This window comes from Tubulanus polymorphus, chromosome 4, assembly GCF_964204645.1.
Source record: "Tubulanus polymorphus chromosome 4, tnTubPoly1.2, whole genome shotgun sequence".
In the NCBI taxonomy this organism is placed as follows: domain Eukaryota; kingdom Metazoa; phylum Nemertea; class Palaeonemertea; order Tubulaniformes; family Tubulanidae; genus Tubulanus; species Tubulanus polymorphus.
This window is the reverse complement of record NC_134028.1, coordinates 4,668,051-4,690,168: the sequence shown is the minus strand read 5'-3', so window position 1 is coordinate 4,690,168 and position 22,118 is coordinate 4,668,051. Positions and strand designations below refer to the sequence as shown.

The following is a 22,118-nucleotide window of genomic DNA, read 5'->3' as shown; positions in this document are numbered from 1 at the left end:
TTAAAACTTCTGTTTTAGTATTGACAAGAAATATCTTTTATCAATCACATGGTACAGTAGGTTACAATCTGACCGTTCCTAAAGTAGCGATCTCTAAAGTACGATAAGGAGCAGCGGCCAACCAAAAATTCAGATTTTTCGGTTTTACTAAAGAATTAAATAAAACAAGACTCAATTACATATATAGCATTTATCCATTCATTTATTAGTAAAAATATTTCATTCATATCGGAAAATATACTCATGTAAATTAGCACCGTTATATGTCTAGGCCCGAGTTAATTTTACAAAAAAATAGGCTAAACAAAAATGATACCTTGTTTCACCTAATCGACCGGGTCACCCTTGTAAACTACAATGGAATCTGTAATCAGTTCATTGCTATAGCAGCTGGGTGTATTACGGTTAGCCTGATCATGATTTTAAAAATAGTAATGTATTAGGTATATAGGCGGCCGGCCAGGTCAACTTTTAACCTCAGCAGAAATGGGAACCAAGGTATCAATTTTTTCAGCCTTATCACTAACATAATTGTTAACAATAACTAACATTATATCGGAGTTGACAGTAGTTTCAAACAGGATAAAATATAATATAATTCTTTCAAGAATAAGTGTTTAGGAATATATGCGCACATATGGAGTTGATGTTTTACTTCTTAAAACAATCAATAATAACTTTAATAGCACCCCCGGCTCCTGTACTAGCTGTCTCAAACGCCTTCAGTGCATCTTCAATAGGGAAATGATGCGTAACTAGAGGTTTAACATTCACAGCTCCTGAAGATATCATACTGATAGCTGTCGGCCATCTATAAAAAAACAAACAAAAACAAAACTACATTAGATGTCTGATATGAATTGTAAAATACAGTCAGCCCCCGACATACCGTCCACATCGTCGCAGAACGATTTTGGCGGTATAAAGAGTATGGTGGTATATCAGGGGTGTTTTATTATGTATTTGTATTGAGATATACATTGAGAAAACCTGATGGTAGGCGGGGGTTTGGGGTGCAGTATATCGCGGGTTGACTATACTTTAATGCAGGCAACTTCAAACAGTTTCAATTTTCAATGGTCGTTGTGACTTACGTGTTTGCGTAACGGAAAATTCCTCTGATATCAATCTCGTGACAGGCTGCATAAAGTAGAGGTACTGTTACTTTTTCGGGTCCCATACCGACAAGGATGATACAACCACCATTAGCAGTCGACTGCAACAAAAATAAACCTCTTTAAATTCGATATTTCTTTTACAGGGATATCTGTAAATAGAAATCAAATTTACATATATAGCAAGTTCCAAACTAGACTGGGCTCCTGAGCACTCAATGGTCACATCAGCTTTTACACCGAAAGCAGTCTGAACTTTCTCAGAAAGAACATCTACATCTTGAGTATCGATGAGGAGTGTGTGATCAGCTCCCATCTTCTTCGCGAACTCCAAACGTTCAGCAGAGATATCTCAATTAGAAACAGTGCATAGTTTTTAAGTGCAGAGGCAAGAGAAGGGAAGAGATATCGTGGATTTGAATGAGAATTAGATTATCTAAATACCCGTTACACAGATTTCACTTGCTCCCATTGCTTTCGCCGAAAGCATGGATACTAAACCAATTGGTCCTACAAAATGAAAACTTTATAAGATATTCAGAACCCTGTGGTTTCAATATGATGTTTAGATTGGTGGTACCTGCTCCAGTGATGAGTACTTTATGACCCAATGAAACATTACCGCGTCTACAAGCATGAATTCCAACTGATAACGGTTCACACAGTGCTCCCTCTTCCAAACTCATGTTATCCGGAATCCTAAAATAATACGCATTCATCAATATCAAATATTTGTGAAACTCTAAAATGTAGAGATCTATTACATGTAATACAGAATGAAGGTCCAGGTACTGATATGATCAACAATAAGCATTTGATGTAGCCTAAACAGAGTGGCTAATTTGCGATCATACACTTCAGTATTTTCGAGGAAACAAGTAATTGACTCACTTGAAACATAAGTCGGCATTATGTACAATATAACGGGCTAAGGTACCATCAAAAGGAGGAGTAGCATGAAACTTGACATCAGCGCACAAATTATACCTCCCACCTTTACAGAAACGGCAACTTCCGCATGTAGTTTGTGGTTCAATCGCGACTCTATCACCTTCAAACACAAACAGATTGTATTATTATATAAATATCAGTAGGAGTACCGGTAGGTGGGATTCGAGAGGGATTACCGTAAAGCCAAGGAAATTGTATTAGTAACAGGCAGATACTTAAGAAAGTCATCATCTTCCAGAATTTTGATTCAACACTAACCTTAAGTTTTCAGAAATTGAATTACAACTCAATTTTGATCAGACTTCTTAAAATATATATAGATGTTATTAAGATTGAAGTATTTCAGATTTTACCAATTTTCAAGTGCTTCACATTTGACCCAACTTCTGAGATGATGCCGCTTGACTCGTGACCTAGTTTCATCGGTGATTTCACTACAAATTCACCGATTGCGCCTTTTCTCCAGAAATGAACATCTGAGCCACAAATACCAACGCTATGCATCGCAATTTGCACTTCTGGAATCAGATTTCATAACCAATAAATTTTAAAGAGAAGCTGTGAACACACTTGACATTTTTATTTTGAAAGCCGAAAACTACAGAAGAAAAAATGGAAGGTGAACCCTATTGTAACCCTGAAAAAATGCTTTCATTGTTATTTTCATTAGTTTATCTTATTCTGACTATATAGCCATTGGCAAAATAGCGTTTCTACGAATTGCTGCATTGGCAAAATATCCACTTCCAAATAAAGTCATTCTCATGAAATGAGCTTATGGCCGAGTAGAGTAATTCCGGTTGAACATCACCAATAACACAAGATAATAAAATTAGCTGTCTTCCCCTATCTCATTTTGGCGTGTTTCTTCGTGATAATGACCCAACCACCAAGTCCCCATACTGTGGTGCATACAAAGCCCCAACCAAGACCAACTTACCATCATTTCCAGGTTTGGGGATTGGTTTATCTTCCTGAAATATAAGAACATAAACGCTGAATATTGTAATTGAGGTTACTGTGTATCCAGTAGAGTGTGTTATAAAAGTGAAAGTCAATAAATACCAAAATTAACTTCATTTTTTCTTGCAAAACCACAGAAATATTCTCGTCCGCCATTTTGTCCAGTCACATGACATTAATACGGCGGTGCTCTATTTTATTCCTAGGTGAGAATAAATAGCTAATATTTTTTCCTAGTAGATAGTCCAAATCTACTTAGACTGGTTACCTGTCCAATGAAGTAGAGACCAATTCAATTCAATTCAATAACTTTTTGACCGGTAACCAGTCTACAATTCCACGCTCAAGTGGGTCACATGACCTAAAAATGGCAGCCTCTTATATGCACTTGTAGTTTCGATTTCAATTTCGGCGTTTTTCGATTTAGGAGAATTTGGTTCAATTGTGAAAACCTAATCGTACTACAGTCAGTGAACTCATACAGCAGGTGTGTTTCATTATCCTCCCTCCCTTCGTTACTAATCTTAAACTTGACTCTATCACGTAACGCGTGAATTATTCCATTACAACCATGATGATTGATATACAAAAAACCATGACGTTAACGTAGCTGTTTAAGAGAGAAAAAAAAGTTATATGTCAGCGAAATTCAAAGGCAAGGTGGTAATATATTCAGTGATTAAATATAAGTTCATGAACAATTACTGAATAGGCCTATATTACCACCATCAGACAAAGTTCTCCAACTTGGCTATGCCTATGTGCGCTGTGTGTGGTTTATCTCGCAGTCACTGCGCCTTTCTGCTGTTTAGTGTTTTCAGAGTTTCTCTACTCTCTCATGTTTCGTTTCAGACCCAGAATCGTACTTAAAAGTTGATGCAAATAATCGCTGCTCTTACGCTATGGAAACTAAGGAGATAAAGTCACTGTTGAAAAACGCGCGGGAAGCGATAAAGATGAAAAATTTCAAAGAAGCGTTGAAACATTGTAAAACTGTATTGAAAGATGATAAGAACAATTACAACGCTCTGGTGTTTGTGGGCGTGGCAGCTGAAGGACTAGAACAACCAGAACAAGCTCTGACTGCTTACAAACGAGCTACAGACTCGAACCCTGATCAAACGCTCGCGTGGCAAGGATTATCAGCGTTCTACGAGAAACACTATATAACGGACTATTATGCTGACCTCGTTACGACGTACGGAAAACTTACCAAATTATTCGAAAATGATTCGAAGAAAAAACGTGAATTTTCGAAAAAACTGGCGATGCTGCACGAATTGGAGGGATCTATAGATGGCGCTGTCGCTGTTTATCAACTCCTTCTATCATCAGATGAAACTGAAGAAAAATTCGAGATACAGAATAATATAATCAGGTTGTTAGAAACGCGCAGTAGTGAATTATCGAATAATGATTTAATCGTATTGTACAAGGCTTATAAAGAAGTTCTATATTCAGATGGGTCCCCGGGGGACGGGGGCCCGGGTTCGGAGGAAGCAGCTGGTCAAGAGATGTGGGTGAAATTCATTAGGTTAATCATCAAAATGAATCTTCAACCGGAAGAAATAGAAATACAATGTAAACGATGTATATTAATTTATCCTCAACTATCTTATCCTTTAGAGAAATTAGCGTTGATTATGTTAAGTCGATGTTTAAACGCGTGCACTCTGAGCGGCGATTTGATCGACGTTTTAGGAAAGTTAAAAGCGAACGACCCTGAATCTTACGCCGTTGATTTAATCGGCGGTTGCGATTATTATTTCAAGAGGAATTTCACGGCGGCTATCGATCTGTTGAATCGAGTCGTCGAAAAGAAATCGCTTGTTTTACTGAGTCGATTGTTTCAAAGTCGAGCGTATTGCGCGATGCACGATTTCGACGCGGTCGATAAATCCGTGAAATCCGGTTTAAAACTCGCTCAAAAGTCGAATTGCGTTCATTTAGGTTGCGACGTAACTCGTGTAGTTAACGAATTGAATTTGTGTCTAGTTCGCGGTCTGCTCGATGACGGAACATCTCACAGTATCGATGCCGCTGTGCGCATTCTAGAAACTTTACCGGAAACTATTGCAGACGTTGAAATTCTGAAAGCTTTTTGCCAGTATTATCGAGGTGATATAGAACAGTGTATAGCTAGGATGAATGATCTAAACGTGGCCGATCCCACGAGTAAAGCTCTATGTTTGTCTCTGAATGGCTGTTGTCATTTTCACAATCAGAATTTAGACGAGGCTTTGAACTGCTTCCGGGAAGCCCTGTCTATCGAACCTAGTAATGGCGTGTTTAGTTATTGGGTGGGAAGGGTTCTTTTAGAACTCGCGAAGAGCGGTTCAGTCGATAAGAACGAAGCTCTATCGAGTCTAATTAAATCAGTGAAGTTAGATCCGAACTATAGCGATAGTTATTATTATCTAGGCGAATTTTACGCCCATTTCGAAAACAATAAGGAAAAAGTTAAGAAATGTTTCCTGAAATCGTATGCCCTGAAACCTACTAGCGACCGAGTCGGGGAAGCGTTAGTCGATATTCTGATTGAACTCGGAGAAGAAGATAAAACTGTTGATATTCTCGAAAGTGTTACTTCTAAAGCGAGCGCTGGTTGCGCTAAATGGGCGTGGCTTCGGTTAGGTTTGCACCAGTTACAAGTCGACGATCCCTCATCGGCTTTAGCTTCGCTTCAATGCGCGCTACGCAGTGATCCCGATGATTATCATGTCTGGGAATGTCTGGGCGAGGTGTACGTCAGTCGAGGTAGTTATAACGCGGCTATGAAAGCGTTCCAACGCGCCAATCAACTACAGTCGGATTCCGTTTACAGCCTCTATAAAATCGCTTCCATCAAAGAATCGTTAGGAGTCTATCGGGAAGCTCAGAACGATTATGAATCATTACTGTCGAAATCTCCCGACTATATACCCGCTCTAAAAGGTCTCGCCGAAACTCATTTACAGATCGCGCGGCGGTCACTGAATCAGTTCTTTCACGGACGCGCGGTAGACCACTGTCAGAGCGCTATCGGTATTCTAGTACAGGCTGCTAGTATGAGACCAGATTTATCGAGTTTATGGAAATGCCTCGGAGATGCCTGTACTATCATTAATCCTGTTCCTAGTGAGATTTGTAAAATGGCAATTCCTCGTAAACTGTTAAAACAGTCGTCAGAAATCGGTGAAGTTTCGCCTGTGTCTAAATACGAGCTGCTAGTCGTTGGTGGAAGGTGCTACGGTCAAGCTCTGAAAATACTCCCCGATTGTTCGAATCTGTGGCACGATCTCGGCGTTAGTTATCACTATCAGAGTCTCGCCAGTCCCCGGGATCAAACTTCACAACTCTCAAACAAGGCGATGCAGTCCTTACAGAAAGCTGTCTGTTTGAGTAGTACGAACTACAAACATTGGCTGACTCTAGGAGTCATCACCATGTCTAACAATCCATCATTAGCTCAACATTGTTTCATAAAATCGATCGAATTCGAACAGAACAACGTCGAAGCGTGGACGAATCTCGGCGCTCTGTATTTGAAGCGCGATAATATCGACCTGGCTCACAGAGCGTTCAAAAAAGCGCAATCTTTAGAACCGTCTTACGTCGATAGTTGGATCGGTCAGTCGATTATAGCTGAGCGCGTCAGTCACGAGGACGCGATGGATTTGTTTCGTCACACGACGGCTCTTGATAATCATATCGAAGGGTTTATCGGTTACGGTCACTGGGTTTGTAAAGCGTTGTTGGGCGTCGTGAAACTTCCGTCGGATCTCTATCGATATTGCGTCGATCAGATGTACGCGATTTCGGTCGCGTCCGACGCCCTCGTTAAATACAACGACCGCATCAGAAACGATCGCGTAGCTTTGAATTTAGCCGGTCTGCTGCTCGAACGACAGAATTTGTTAAAATCCGCTTCTGAAGTTTTGAACGTCGCGTTGACGACCGGCGATTGTAGTTTAATTCGTGCTAATTACGCTCGTGTTCTGTATAAACTCGGGAAAATCTCTGAATCTATTTCTCAATGGGAACTGATCGAACCATTGAGTGAATTAGGGGATATTTGTTACTATGCTCTAGCGTGTTATCACGCCGGTGATTATGAACGAAGTTTGCTCAGTTTTACGAATGCCGTCGAAGTCGCGAATACAGATATCGATAAATCTCATTTATTCGCCGCTATAGGGAAAATATCTTTCATTCTCGGCGATCCGGATTCGGCTAAAACGGCTCTATTTCGGAGCACGCAGTCGGAGAGCGCGTCTGTATTCGGTCTGGAGTCTCTATGTTACCTCGCTCTGTTACAATCTGATGTAACATTAGCGATGGCTGTTTTGCAAGAATTAGAGAAATTCCTCGACGGTCCGAGCAGCAGCAGCCGACGAACGCAGTCAGTTCTATGTCATCTGATTTCTAGATTTTATTCTCTCGCCGGTGATAAATCTAAAGCGATTGAAGAGATGACTAGATTGGCTCAATCGTTCTCGAATAACGCAGAATTATGGTCAATTCTAGCCGATTACACGTTAAACTGTCCCCCAGAGGGCGACCCCGAACGCGCTATAGCCTATGCTAATAAAGCTTATGAACTAGATCATAGATATAATGCCAGTAGAATCATAGCCGAAGCTCTGATTCAGACAGGCAACGATGAAGCTTTTAAAGCGACTCAAAAATTACTTCATATTTATCCCCACGATAAAAACAATTGGGAACTCTTTCGGAAGGCGTTAAGCGCAAGATCATGAACAGACTCTCGGATCTGAATTTAAGTTTATTCGGTTAAATTGAAGCTTCCAGTTTTACTGCATGAATTTTTTGATTGCATGTGCTGAACAAACTACCCAAACATGGATCTGCATGTTTTTAAGATACGTAGGCAGTTATTTAATTGACTGATATTTAAAGACATCTGTTTATACAACATGAAACCAGCTGCTTGTAAGTGGTAAGAGCTATTGTATTCTACTTGTCTATTGTAGTGTGTACTCTGTGGAGTGTTAGTCTACGTGTATATCATCGATTCATCAATCTATATTTAATGATAATGAAATTTATAGCATATCAGCAATAATGAAACAAACAATAAATTATTATCGTATTCATTGATATCGCACTGATTCGAGTGGTTTCCTTTGTGTCGAGAAAATCCTATTTTCCGTGGGGAATTTTTCATAAATCGTTACACAGTAGAATACGTGTAATCCACAGGGTCAGGTTTGACGAAAAAGGCTTAATTGAAGCCTTTGGTTCATAATGAAATAATCCTCTGGAGAAAAACCATTTACAGTAGAACCTTTGACGTTGTGGTGACCTTATGGTGATGACTTATCTATATGACTTACACTAAGAAAATTTAATTAGAAATACAAATTCATGGAGACCCACAAGCTCAGTGGCCACTGGAAATCAGGGCGAAGTCAGGGACTTATGTTAAAAAGCTCAAAATCAAGGAACAGTCAGGGAAATTTGTTGAGATAGTTATGTGCATAATATCTTACAGTTTCTGTCTATGTCTTATAATATTTCAAAAGTGGCCACTCTGACAAGTAAAGACGACCTCAGCAAGTTTGATTGCAGCATCCTCAATCATCCAGGCTAGTTTGCTTCCAGCTGAAGCTCTCACAAGTACAGTGGAACCTCGTTACAGCGAACTTCACGGGACCAGAAAATCAGTTCGCTATAACCGATAGTTCGTTATATCCGGTCTGAAATTAGTGAATTTTGGTTACTTGGGACGAAATTCTTTATTTGTTATATCCGATGAATCGTTGTAGCCGAATTTGTTGTAACGAGGTTCCGCTGTATTGGGGGCAGGGAATGGTTGAGAATGAACTGAGTTATTCCTGAATTTCCGGCGAAGCTTAGAAAACAGTCCTAAATGCCCTCTTTTGTTTGTGACCCTGAATCCGCTGCTGTCACCACACGACCTGTCAGTAGAAAATAACTACAATTCAATTTCACATATTACGATAATACAGTTTATTTCACTGTAGATATAATTGATTTAAACATGCGTTGTATGTAAATAAACGATGAAATCACCACAAGTGACTGATCGGCAGTGCGTTGTATCATAGCAGTCACAGCTGTGCATCTTCCCCCCCTACCCCCAGACATTACATTATTCAATCTGACAGATAATAAAAATAAATTTACTATGCACAAGACAAACATTATAATAAACCATTAAATAAATGGCTGTGTGCATTACACTATTTTAATAGCTTTATTTCAGCTCACAACCTACTGACTGTCAGCGAGTGCAACCAAGCTATAACAAACTTCGATAATCTGAACCCAGCTCCACAGTTCTGAGTGAAGATTTGACTAAAGAGTTGAAACATTGAAAGTTAACTGAATTTAATTCAACACTAACTGTGAGGATCCCACTCTTTACAACGAATAGTTTGTTGGCTCAAGTCGGAAATTATTCATATCGTTTTAAATTTCGGGAGGAAATTCATAGTTCGTGATAACGTTGTAATGAATAATCCATAGATTATTTACAGTTGTTCGAGACACTTGTCCGTAGTGATGATCATTTTCTCCACGTTGTCACCAATTTAGTATGATAATTGTCAGTCTGAAAACAAACAATAACCATTTTAATACATGTACCATAATCGACTAATATTGGCATAAAAAGGGGACAATTAGACGTCAATATCTGCTGCTGAAACTGTTATGATATTTAGATGTGTCCAATGTTTACAAACCTGAGCTAAAAGACCGTCATACTTTGATTGCATTAGTTGTATATCGTGTTGATAACTGGCCAATTTGCTGTCTATTTCATCTTGTAGTTTGATCATATTCTTTTTAGTTTCACTGACCACTAACAAATCTTGATCTTTTTCATCCTGCAGTTCTTCCAAACTCCTAATAATATAACAATAATTTTCACATAGCAGAGAGATTTTGTTAAAGCCCAATTTACATTTAATCCGCGTTAATGAAATGAAAAGCGGTATTTTTTGCTTACTTGATTACACTTGATTTCTTCTCTTGCGCACTCTCGATTTTACGCGTATATTGAAGATGAATTTTATTAATTTTATCATTAAGCGTGTCCAGCGTTTGTTTCAGTTGGTTTTCTGTTCCGATGCCGCTTCTGTGTTGGTATTTCAACATTTCTTTCTGATCGATGCAACTTTCAAGTTGACCTTTAATTGACCTGTAATAACAAACCAACAACCACTATTAGTCCAGTAGATTCTGAAGAAAAAAAATTCTCAAGGTCAAGTCATAAATCTACTAGACTACATGAAAACTGGGTAACTGAACTCAAGAGTTAACAAACTCATAACGTGTGGAACCGCCCGGATCCAGCCGTAGAAGATTTTAGAAATCACGGATTACATCACTTAGAGATTTACCCTTTGTTCGGACCATGAAAATATATGTCTAACTTGACTCCGTATTCGGGGTCCTTCTAAGAATTTGAGGACAATTTAAGAAAATAATTTAATTAAATGCAAAATCTCAAATTCAAAGCCCTCGAGAATATTCAAACGGAGATACAGTACAAACCTTTCTTCCTCATAACGTTCTTTCAGGTTTTCTAAAAGCACGAGAATACGTTCGTAATCGCTGATCCACTGTTGTTTATTCTTCGTCGTACTAACAGCCTGTTCGACCTGTTCAATCAGCACCGTTCTTCGTTCTTTCATTTCTTTCAGTTGGTTTTTCATGTGCTCCTCCTCAGTTTTAACCCGATCCGGTGAAGCTACGATCATACCCGATAGTTTATCACACATCTCACGAATACGCTTCAAACTATTCGAAGCGTGATCCTAATAAAAACACGGACAGAAAATCTCATCGAAAATAAGGCTAAGATGAAATGATACCGTGTTTCTCCTAATCGGCTGGGTCATTTTGTAAACTGCAGTAAAATTAGTAATCAGTTCATTTCTTAGCTGGAGGGTTAGGGTTTGATATGGTTAAGCTTGATCATGATTTAACCAAACATTTTCTTCAGGGCAGTCATCACATGAATCGGAGTAGGCGTAGGCATGGTAAAATTTTGAATAATTAGTCCATATGGGGACATGCTATAATCTGAGACAACTGGCTCAAATTCTAACCGAGAACATTGGAACTGGATCCTGATCGACTTCTTGATCGGTCGAGGGTTTGTGGATGATGAAATATTTACCACTTGCGCGAGATGAGAACTGATTTCTTTATCTTTTTCATATAGTTTTTGTTCAGCAGCAGCGTTTAATTTCTGTTGTTCGGTTATTTTTGATGAGAGTTCAGCGACTTCTTGTTCCAGCTAAAACAATCAATGATTCATTGATACGCAAGGACAATCAGTGTTCTCCACTTGGAATCTAGGAGGGGGCCGCATTTATTATTCGATGGAAATTGTGAATGGATGTCAAATGCTTAGCTTTTGGTCTCTTGGTGTAATCTGCTTCCCTCAAAAAATTATCGAAACATTGGCATGAACTCATGAACAGGTAGCAGATATTTGAACAGGAATGGCTGATTTTCTTAGGGTGGATGTAGAAATGACGGGTTGTTGTCCCTTAAAAACTTCTTGCTGGAAACAAGAAACGTTGGAATATAGGAAATATGTTTATTGATCAGTTGTGAGTTTTTTTTACCTGTTTACATTCCGGTTCATGTTCAAGTTTTCGACATTTAATCGTATTAATTCTACGCGACAGTTCTTCATTTTCATTTATCAAATGTTTCTCAGATTCTTGAATATGTTTCTGGAAATGAATGAGGAAAATTCATGAATCTATTTTCTCAAAGATTTCAATACTTGACACGATTTGAAGAAGAGCATGTTCTTCACAACTTACTCTTTCCTCTTGCAACGTTTCGACTAAGGTAAATCTTGCTTGTGTGAAGATATGAAAGTTTAAGAGGGCGCTTAATAAACGCAGAGTTTTCTTCGGCTCTGAAATTATATTTAATGAAGTATTAAGCACAAAGAGACAAAAACCACAAGTTACACAGTAAATGAACCCAATTCCACAGTAACTGAACTCATTACCACAGCTAGTTATTGAACCCAGTTCCAAAGTAACTGAACCCGGTTCCACAGCAGGATCCAGTTCCACAGTAACTGAACCCAGTGCCACAGTTGAGGAGCCTGTATATAGCAGTGAAACTTACTTGGGTTAATGAGATCCATTACAGAGAATCCATCCACACCTATATCACTAAATATTCCACTCCTGTAAATAATCAAAGATTAGAACTCAAGAGTCAATAATTTTTTTTGTCATAAATCATGAATATATTTAAAGTTTACGGTCAGGTTGTAGAAAAAACAAATCTACTTACAAACAAAGACTCAAATGTTTCAGTTTTAAAGAAACTTCATGAATTTCAGGATGTTCTATTTGATACATCGCCTGCATTGACGGCTGAACGAATAAATCAAAACAAACATTACAAACACATATCATTCATTCTCTTCTTAATTGGATTTTCAAGTGACAATTATATCATTGACTTTTGAGCACTTTGTGTGGTGACTGTAATCTAGGTTACGGTGGTACCATCTAGGGTTATGGGTAGTTTCATGATAAGTTTCATATTTAGTTTCATGATCGCATATTTTCAGGTATAAAGCCCATCCGATTGTTACCATCAACACTCTGACTCTGGAACTTTTACCTGTGATAGATCATCAACATTTATTCCTACCAATTCTTCCCATATCAATCCATAAATTTGTTGAACAGTGTTTTCCTGAAAGAATAGGCGTAATTATTAACTGGAGCAGTGTGGCTTAGTGGTAGAGTGCTCGCCCCCAATCGGCTGTGCTGTAGTGTCCTTAGGCAAGGCATTAATTCACAATTGCTACAGGCTGACGACGCCTTGATCGCTCTGCAGCGTATCGGTGTTGCATCTCCCCAGGGAGAGTAAGAATGTATTGGATTGGTAACAGAAGCTGGGTAATAATTGAGTGACAGCGCTTTGAGCATTCTTTGGAAAGGCGCTATATAAGCACTAATTATTATTATATATTATTATTATTATTAACTAACATGTTTCAAACTGCTGGCATGTCTGTGTTTCACCCAGTCCTGAGAGAAAGAGTGACCGGTTTTGTGGCACTCCGTATACTGCGTGTACTAAAGAGCTCACGTGAACCACCCACCCAGTCACGTAGTCGTTATTTAACGTCGAAATTGCCGACCGGCGCTCAGCAGTTGGCACTTGAACCACTCACTCGACTCAGTACTCGGCGCGATAGCGACATACCACTGGCACTAGGTTCTCAGTGAAGTCTGTGTGTGGATCATGGAGATGGATGGAATGGTAGATCAATGGACAATCTCAATCTGGATGGATAGTCACTCATCTGACTTACCAAACGTTACTTTTTAAAAACTGATATAGCCAGGTTACGTAGGTATGAGAGTGATCCGCAGACGTAAACAAACCTTTGGTTGAGTAATATCACTGCTTGAGATCTTCATGATTTTATTTTCCGCGTTCATATCATTGATCATTATGACCACATCCTCTATTTTCATAATAGGCGAAACGAACTGTTGATTCGCCATAGTTACTACTGGCAGCTTATCAGAGTTTATTTCAGTATAAAAATGTGAAGTGGCATTTGAAAATACCGCGCCGCCCCGCAGTTTCAAAATCCAGAATCCATCGACGAAACGCCGCAGAGCAGGGTAGACTGATTGCCGGTCTCTACGTCCAATCCTCACTCAGTTACCGAGAAGTCACAAAAGCAAATTCCTCTTGAAAAAGCAATCCAGCATTGATAGAATTATACGTTAATCAAAATTGTGTCGAATAGGCGTATGGAATTCCACTTCAGAAAATGTATTTATTAAGCTTACAATGAGAAACTCGATCAATGCCAAGTCAAAGTGCTGCCCCTAAATGTTACGTTGGTGGTAAATACGTGAACTGAACTTGATACGCCCATGGCACCACAGTGCCAGTCTTCGAATGACCACAAACTATAACTGTTTGGGCCCGGGTTTGAATCTAGGGTAATGGGGTTAACGCGTAAGCGACAATATCTGGAAGAGGCCTACTTCTTGGGAGGGCAGACACATTCGTGGAGATCTGCTCGCCTCGGACAGGACCGCCGGGTCAGAGTGCGTGATCTGTCCCACGGCTCCAGCGTAGAGTCTGAATAGGTTAGAACAGAGCTGATAGGATCGCAGCAACTACTGCGGCTGAGAAACTACGACTCCGTGAATCCGTGATGAGTGCCATTTTTCGTGAATCGCAATTCGACTCGATGGCCGATCGGTTGCGGATCTTCGTAGCGTGATATGTGATTTTCTCAATGATTTCGTGCGTGAAACTGTGACTAATTTCTACAATATTCTGTCGTGAAAACGTGAATTCATACACCACAGGCTCTATCATCCCCCTAAGACTGGTCAACCCATTGAGATCGTCTGACAACATGGCCGAGTGTAATTTTTGAGTTAAGTATCGCTGCGACTTTCCACGGATATCAAATGAAAGGTTACGCCGGTATTTTATTCGGTGGAAGCTGACGGTAACGCAGATAGTGCCCCTCAAATTCGAGTGGCGGGCGGAGAGCTGAGTGCGAGAAACCATGCCTATTCCGATTAATTTATGATGTAATCGAACGTCAGCTTTTCATAACACATTTATGCGAACCATCGCATATGCCACGGATTTACGTACATAATCCTTGATTTATCAGAAATAAGATAAACTGCCCTAGCCGTTCATTTATCTCCGGAGATTTACATACTTATTGCCTGACTCGGTTTCGAGAATGCGTGTCTACTGTATAATTGTCAAAGCCAGTCCTCGCTCGATTGATTAGAATATTCCGTGGCATTATCAAAGCGAATGAACCAGGTGTTGCACTGAGAGCGAATCAACCAGTCACAGGTGCTGCAACAGATAGCTTCCCGTTTTACGTGTTTCATTCATTCCATATGGTTGAAGCTCATTAAAATGTGACCACGTGTTACATGTGTAGACGTGTATAATTCGTGTTTTAATTAATTTCAAGCAAATCTGTTTCGACCGTGGTGGATGAGCTAACCGCCCGGATCTCACCGAGGACTGTGGTCCCACTGATGATGACAAATTGCTTGTCATTTTCACATACTCTAGTCGTCTTAGTTTTCAATTGTCATCACACAGCAGCTGTGTATTTTCTAAGAATCTAACATATCATATATAATTAAATGTCTGTCGCTTCACATTTCGATATCATTTTCTATGTGCCGCCGCGCGAATAATGGACCCGTCCTAAATTCTTTAGCGGCGGTGATTATTAAAAAATGGATAAATGTCAACAGGTATCATAACTGTTGATGCAGTTATGATACCTATAAAACATTATGAGAGCAACATTCTGTAGAAGAGATTATCACAGAGAGATGACCAGATCCGATGAAAAGTCGACCACTGATAATTGTCATGGCGTCGCGTCAGTAAATAAATTAGTAAAATTAATGCCTTCAATGGTGACATTTTGCTTTCATCAAAAAGGTATAATTTCGAGATCTCACATATTGGTATCTTTAATGCCTTGCCGTCGTCAGTGAGGAAAAATCCAAAATTTAGGACTCGAACCCGATGGTATCAGCCAGTCATACTCGCTTGCCAGGGCTTGATCATCTCCTGGAGGATGGTAAACAACTAAAAGCCAAGTGGCGACAGGCTCGAATCCCGCATAAGAAGCTCAGGTGGCCCATTGCGACCGTCCGACATCATAAAAGAAACTGGTTCTAATTTAAACCTTCCTTAACACCAAAAAGCGAAGAACCAAAAATAACCACAAGATGAGATTTACCTTAAAAATAAATAAGAGTCTTTTCTCAGATTTTATTATGAAATTGTTTCAAGTTTTCACATTGATACATAATTTTGGACCTCTTCAAGACTTCATTTCACGGTTTTTCCACAGATGGGGAAAAAACGGAAAACATTTCTCTGAACTCTTTTTTAGTTTTTAATTTTAATCATAATTACTTCCCACACATCCAGGGTTAGGATGAGAGGAAAGTTTACAAACTGTCGGTTATCTGATTTTCAGAAATACCCGCAGTTTATAGAAGGATTGAGGATACATTAAAGATGATTTATTTGGTTGCAATGTTTCAATTCGTTATTTTTTCATCAAACTCTCGCATTCGCTTAAATATAACGCTAGCACCACTGCAAAATATCAGTTCAAAATTTCACCTTTTCGTACGCTAAAAATTTTAATAATTACCATTCGATTCTTAACACAACAAAATATACTTGAAATACATCGAAGTCTCGTCGGAGTAGATGAAATATCAGACAATCCCTGGATACTCTGTGAATGTTCTGATTTTCTAGTCCGACGAGACCACGAGTATTTGAAATTAGGAACTAAGATCTCTTCGTTTACCAAAAACTGGTAAAAACTAATCATCATCCGATGCGCATTATATACAAAATACAAAACTATAATTCATACATGTGATAGATATAAGCGTGAGATGATGCGGAAATCAAAGATTGACACTAACCAGGCAGGGGTGTAGTTCACGTTCTGCTCCCTACATAAATCAATCAATTATAAAACAAAGAATTCGATTCTTTTTAATAAATAGATTGGATTTTTCTACTCTCAGCAGGTCGACACTTTTCACGACATTTTGAATAACTTAAATTCGTAAACTTTGGAAGCTAAAAATAAATATGATTTCTTTTAGCGCAGATAATTTTGCTGTAAGTGTGAGTTGTTAATCGTGAGAAGCAGCACAGAATTTTCGCACAAACTTTAAAACGAAAAAGAGAGCACAGAGGAGATTTCACGGAGGGGAGTACGGTTTGTAATCATATTCTATAAATGGAAGACAAACACTTGACGGGTGAACTTCGACTCGGCGAAATTTAACAACTGTTTACAATAAACAAACAACATCGATGTTATAATTTAGTATTCACGGGGAGGGGAGGGGTAGGGGTAGGTCTCACAGAAGAGGGAGGAATGTGCTTTAATGTGTGATTGAGTAAATCTGATGAAATGCGTTCTATTTTTAAATCTATTTTTTAGTTGTAATTTTGTTTATAACTCATCCTTCTTCTTATCATCTTTATCTTCTTCTTCCTCCTCATCTTTCTGCAAAAAACAATTAAGAAACATCTCATTAGATATCAATACAGACTAGGAGAGTTAGATCAGAGCACTTTCAAAGGTTAGTGGACTGTAATACTGGTAAGTTCCACTGTAATACGATATCATGCATCACTGAGTGCCAGCTGCAAACACAGCACACTATTTTATAATACACCTGTCTCATCATGTATTGCAATTGATAGGGAGAAGTATTTGCACTACTTCTGTATAAACTGATAAGTCAGAAAGTGAATCGTATGTCACCGCGTCATCATCAAACACGTTGTCAAGTGGTATTATAATTCACATGTGTTACACTCACACATGTTAAACTGCCAGATCCTCATGTTTAATTCATCCAAAGCCGCTAATCAGACTACATTATTCAGATATATATTTATCACATCGATCAGTTTTGAAATTCGTTTTAATCATCAAGTGAATATGAGATTAATCATATATCTAGATCACAGATAATCTGCCTGAACGTGGAGAAGAGTGACTCCTGGATCAAACACCCCGAGCCACCAGGTAAAACCAACAGGAATATCAACATACCTCTGCGTCTGGTTTTCCAGCGCCATCTTTGCCTCCACTTTCAACGAATTTCACCAAATCGTCCAAAGTTCGGCCACCGTTGTAATCGACAACTTTATCGCTACCTTTCGGGAACCATTTCAAAGTCGGGAAACTTTGAACTTTAATTTCTTCGAGTTCGTTGGCTGTCGAATCCATCTTCGCGATCACCAAGTCTTTGCGGTCGCTGTATTTTTCGGCGAGTTGGTCCCAGATTGGAGCCAACTGTTTACAATGTCCGCACCACGGAGCATCTGAAAATGCAGGAACAAACATCATAATTATCCATCTTAAAACAGCGAACTCGAAAACAAAAACATTGAATGATTGCTTACAGAATTCAACGAAGACATCCTTTTCTTTGTCCATTGCTACTTCATGGAAGTTCTTTCCGACGAGAACTTTCACTGGTTTGCTATCCCAGTCTTCGGGTACATCTTCACTCATCAGATGAGCCTGAAATAATCAAATGGATGATAAATATTTCAAATATCAAATCAAATCGAAACTACTTGCTTTCCTATGGAGCAGAGTCTGTTAATTGATATTTCAATGATTGAAAGAGATTTCATGAGAAAATGGAATTAAGAGTTTGATGTTTGCACAATTCGATAAATACCTTCAATTTGCCAGATTCAACGTCACCGACAAACTTTTTGATGGAAGCGGCATCTAGTTCATTGGTTTCCGGTTTGAATTTCGTCATATCATCTCCGAGGTGGATTAAACGAACGGCTGGTAATTCAGTTTCTTTCAATCCGAAGAATTCCATAATTCTCTGATTATCTTCATCATCTGAGTTGATGTGGATGTGGAGAACCTACAAAAAGAATTCAACGAAATAATCAACAACGCGCACGAAAAATATCCGAATTTTAACTTTAACGCAATGAAATTTTTTTTATCCCCCAAATTGCCCCATAACAGAGGCAGAGGTTGTTTACAATTCCAGTGGTTTAAGCACTGTTCCATATGGTGAGATTTTTAAGGGGCTGCATTCATTCGTTGGTGTGATAGTTTAATTTAAGCTGGTCAGGGTGTCCCCCAAAATCATAGCCTGATTTTAGTGCAATTTAAGCCTATCTCATTAACTAATTACATCATAAAGCAACTATCACTGTTAGCATTGAGAGATCATCAGGGGTGGATATCCAAATGACATGAGTCGTCGCCTAAGCTCTGGAGAACGATACTAGTATCGCAGGTATCACACATAGCAAGTTTCTTACCTTTCCTCTGTAATCTTTAGCGGATTCTTTGAAAGCATCGAGAGCTGCGTCTTTCTTTTCATCTTTATCGCTGACAAACAGAATAATGTGTTTTTGGATGTCACCTCCGAAGATCTTGCTCGCCGATTCCTGAGTGAATTTCACGACGAGGGGCATTGAATTTGCTGACACGAATTTCTTGATTTCGCTCGCCTCGTATTTTCCGTCATAGTCGTTTCGGTTTTCGTCGAATTTCTTCAGGAGGACGATTCCTTCTTTCTCGAGTTTTGCCTCTTTGGCGACCTCTGGTTTGTCGGTGATGGCAAATATGATATCATCAGTCTCAGCAGCGGCTTCTAAGAATGCTTTCTTGTCATCTGAATCTTCCTACAAAATTCAGTTCAGTAAGTTTAGAGTAAAGTTTTAACTGTAACTGGCACTGTGAAACTTGCTGCCTGAGTCGTCATGACAATCATGCCAACGACTTAAATTAGTGGATTGAATTGGAAATAAAAATTGACATTCAAAAAGTAATCGACTAATCAGATGACGACTTAATGATAGTTTGACCCTAGTTTTCAATTCCAGGATTCACGAAAGCGACCGTACCTTGAAATAACCCACAACAAAAACTTCATTTTTATCTTCGAGAGCCTTCAGTTCATCAGCAGTAATGACAGTAGTGGCTGGAGGTCCAGTCTTCTTTTTCAACCAGGCTACGATATCACTAGCTTCTCGTCCACCTGCAATTCATCACACATTCAATTATATTCTTATATTGAACAGATTCAACCACGTATCAGAATGAAGTAACCCTAGTTAATTAACCGTACCTTGGTATTCCATAGGTTTTCCGTTACGGAAGAATTTGATCGTTGGATATCCTCGAACTTCAAATTTCTCAGCCAGTTCACTTTCGATAGTAGCGTCAACTTTACCGAGTTTGATTTCAGAGTTTTCTTCGGCTAATTGTTTAGCGGCTTTAGCGTATTCAGGCGCTAAGGCTTTACAGTGACCGCACCACGGAGCATCTATAAATAAGGATAATATTTAGCTAGACGAAGAACATTGGACATTTCGATGAAAATGAAAACAATAATTCTAACAATAAGGGAAATTGAATGTCACAAAAAAGTCAAATATGACACTAAATGGGCAGAGGACTTAAGATATTCTACACGTTGTGGGGCTAGTCTGGGGGGCATTGCTGTCTTACATAACAAGCGTATTGGTAATATACCCGGTATTATTGTCAGGAAACAATGCTAACAACAACCGGCATATCGAACAATATTTATATAAATAATATTCAACTTTTAGCCACATTAAAGCCACTCATTGACACTTATGGACAGCAGTTCGGACAGCCAGCTGTTAGTAATCACTTTCGTGTCTGACAGACACTGGAAAATTTTACCACTTACAAAATTCGACGAGAATCATTTTATGTTCTTCCAAAACCTTGTCGAAAGTTTTCTTGCCCAGCACGAGAACACCATCTTCTTCAGCGGGTACATCATTATCAGCCCAAGAGCTGGATACCAGGAAAACTACAGCGAATAAAACAGCAACCAGTTTCATCTTACAGCTATCCTCAACAAGAGTTCAGTAGAAAGAGGAAGTTCGTTTCGATTCTACGTGGCATATAGCACGCATGCGCGTTATAAAGCCGACATTTTGTTTCGTGTTGTAGTTTAATTGGTCAGAATTTGACGCGTCTGCTAAATTCGCTCGCAAGATAACAGACTGAATTTCCTCAGTCGATCTCTTTTCAAATCGATCTTTTTTTCAAATTTTCCCTTAGTTTGTATCATTTCTGATTACTTGAATTAAGTCTCTTTTTCTCTGATATCTCATAACTTCTGTTGTAATTCATTATTCCTGACCAGATGACTTATATTAAGATGTAGTCGAAACGTTCAATTGAAACTAAAACTACTTTAGCCTCAGTTACATTTTCGGACTGTTTTTTTCTGGGATTCTCTCTACTTCATTGGAATTTATTTTTAAATTGAATTGAATTTCCGCCCAGTCTTGGCAGTGGTTGTCTCCACAGAGATCTTCGCTACCCGCGCCCCACAGGTTCTGTGGACAATAGAGGTCTATATGCCAGCGTCAAGAACGACATGAATTTTTTGGGGCGCAATCCCAGAGTCCCTTATTTCTGTTTCGTCTCCTATACGGCTGACAGACACAGGAATGGTATAGTTTTGGAGCGTGTGCATGCAGTGGTCCCCTAGCGGTTCGAATTCTATTTGTTTCAGTAAATCACTGATCATTTCCGCAATTAACTTAAGTTCATCACTAGATTATTATTTCCGTTCAGAATTTATATTTTGTTTTCATCCGAAACTGTTTCGTCAATGGAAGATTCCAAGATAACGAGAACCAGAACAGAGGCAAAAACGATATAGACAATTTAGTGTTGAAAGAAATTAATTGAAAACATTAAATCTACAAGCTCATTAAAATACGCAATTAAAATGATTCGCCGACCGGTAATTAAATAAAATCATTGAAAATCGTATTTCAAATCTCTCGATGCAGCGATCATGCTTCAGCTATTGGACTGTAAATCATTTTAGAGTCAGTCTACGTCTACGATCAGTAGGCCTCACGCGGGAAAAAGATGCCCGGAAAGAAAAGAGCAGGTTGGGGGAATTTGTAATTGATTGAATAGTCTATTCTTTGTTTGGCCAGGGACACTTCCCTGGGTTGGCACTCAATGAAAACGGTGGTGATTAATTGAGTACACGTCATTCTACACGTGTCGGGTCGGTTGGTACCGGCTAGAGATAAGGTCTCAGTGCAGGTTCCGCTCAGCGAGTGAGCCGGAGAGTTGAACATCTGGTGCGCGCTCGTCCGCGGCGATCTCCCTACCCTCAGAAACCGCTTTAATATTCCGATCGGGTAACCTGTCTTGGTGGTTTTGTAACAATCGGATTTTTTCGATGAACGATATTTTTCTGCCATTTCACCCGAGCCCGTCGCGGTGCGAATGGGGCCGGGCGCCGCGCGCGCGGCCGCGATCCCAGCTGGTCACTACCGCGAAAAGATTACTTCTCTCTCACAGGCTCAGTAGCCAACAGTTTTTATTAATGGTCAACAGTTTGTTGCTTTTAGCATGACATCGGCACTACCACATCCCACCGGCCGGACACGACAATCGGGTCGCTGGAATCCCGCAAAAAACGCTATGAATAAAGTTAATTGTCCTTATTTTTCCTA

General features: G+C 39.3%; 4 protein-coding genes across 4 annotated transcripts; 1 reads left to right on the top strand and 3 right to left on the bottom strand.

The window, feature by feature from the left end:
* Window positions 1-182: 182 nt before the first annotated feature.
* Window positions 183-3,263, bottom strand: LOC141903232 (sorbitol dehydrogenase-like). The gene is made up of 9 exons (XM_074791313.1): window positions 3,132-3,263; window positions 3,007-3,040; window positions 2,420-2,584; window positions 2,007-2,166; window positions 1,696-1,814; window positions 1,560-1,625; window positions 1,291-1,466; window positions 1,095-1,216; window positions 183-811 (listed from the first exon to the last, which is right to left on the bottom strand). Exons 1-9 carry the CDS (start codon window positions 3,183-3,185, stop codon window positions 652-654), a joined length of 1,056 nt encoding a protein of 351 aa, XP_074647414.1. The 5' UTR covers window positions 3,186-3,263; the 3' UTR covers window positions 183-651.
* A 130-nt stretch (window positions 3,264-3,393) lies between these two features.
* On the top strand, window positions 3,394-8,094 carry LOC141904164 (tetratricopeptide repeat protein 37-like). Its single transcript, XM_074792699.1, has 2 exons — window positions 3,394-3,516; window positions 3,882-8,094. The coding sequence occupies exon 2, from the start codon at window positions 3,932-3,934 to the stop codon at window positions 7,766-7,768; it is 3,837 nt and encodes a 1,278-aa protein (XP_074648800.1). The 5' UTR covers window positions 3,394-3,516; window positions 3,882-3,931; the 3' UTR covers window positions 7,769-8,094.
* A 923-nt stretch (window positions 8,095-9,017) lies between these two features.
* On the bottom strand, window positions 9,018-13,565 carry LOC141904189 (kinetochore protein Nuf2-like). The gene is made up of 11 exons (XM_074792741.1): window positions 13,436-13,565; window positions 12,663-12,737; window positions 12,327-12,409; window positions 12,156-12,217; window positions 11,840-11,937; window positions 11,636-11,746; window positions 11,182-11,301; window positions 10,554-10,816; window positions 10,006-10,197; window positions 9,740-9,902; window positions 9,018-9,606 (listed from the first exon to the last, which is right to left on the bottom strand). Exons 1-11 carry the CDS (start codon window positions 13,556-13,558, stop codon window positions 9,562-9,564), a joined length of 1,335 nt encoding a protein of 444 aa, XP_074648842.1. The 5' UTR covers window positions 13,559-13,565; the 3' UTR covers window positions 9,018-9,561.
* Window positions 13,566-15,802: 2,237 nt separating this feature from the next.
* On the bottom strand, window positions 15,803-20,519 carry LOC141904011 (protein disulfide-isomerase 2-like). The gene is made up of 8 exons (XM_074792450.1): window positions 20,315-20,519; window positions 19,724-19,921; window positions 19,500-19,633; window positions 18,912-19,277; window positions 18,302-18,502; window positions 18,018-18,138; window positions 17,665-17,936; window positions 15,803-17,109 (listed from the first exon to the last, which is right to left on the bottom strand). The coding sequence occupies exons 1-8, from the start codon at window positions 20,469-20,471 to the stop codon at window positions 17,056-17,058; spliced, it is 1,503 nt and encodes a 500-aa protein (XP_074648551.1). The 5' UTR covers window positions 20,472-20,519; the 3' UTR covers window positions 15,803-17,055.
* Between the last annotated feature and the right edge of the window lie 1,599 nt (window positions 20,520-22,118).

Coding starts and splice junctions, on each gene's coding strand:
- LOC141903232 (XM_074791313.1), bottom strand. CDS start 3,185: ATGGCGGACGAGAATATTTCTGTGGTTTTGCAAGAAAAAATGAAGTTA. Junction 1,217..1,290: donor GTTTGGAACTTGCTATATAT/GTAAATTTGATT, acceptor TTTTTGTTGCAG/TCGACTGCTAATGGTGGTTG. Junction 812..1,094: donor ATTTTCCGTTACGCAAACAC/GTAAGTCACAAC, acceptor GTTTTTTTATAG/ATGGCCGACAGCTATCAGTA.
- LOC141904164 (XM_074792699.1), top strand. CDS start 3,932: ATGGAAACTAAGGAGATAAAGTCACTGTTGAAAAACGCGCGGGAAGCG.
- LOC141904189 (XM_074792741.1), bottom strand. CDS start 13,558: ATGGCGAATCAACAGTTCGTTTCGCCTATTATGAAAATAGAGGATGTG. Junction 12,218..12,326: donor AAACATTTGAGTCTTTGTTT/GTAAGTAGATTT, acceptor GATTATTTACAG/GAGTGGAATATTTAGTGATA. Junction 10,817..11,181: donor GTTCTCATCTCGCGCAAGTG/GTAAATATTTCA, acceptor TGTTTTTATTAG/GATCACGCTTCGAATAGTTT.
- LOC141904011 (XM_074792450.1), bottom strand. CDS start 20,471: ATGAAACTGGTTGCTGTTTTATTCGCTGTAGTTTTCCTGGTATCCAGC. Junction 18,503..18,911: donor CTAAAGATTACAGAGGAAAG/GTAAGAAACTTG, acceptor TTCTTTTTGTAG/GTTCTCCACATCCACATCAA. Junction 17,110..17,664: donor CTGGAAAACCAGACGCAGAG/GTATGTTGATAT, acceptor TGTTTTTTGCAG/AAAGATGAGGAGGAAGAAGA.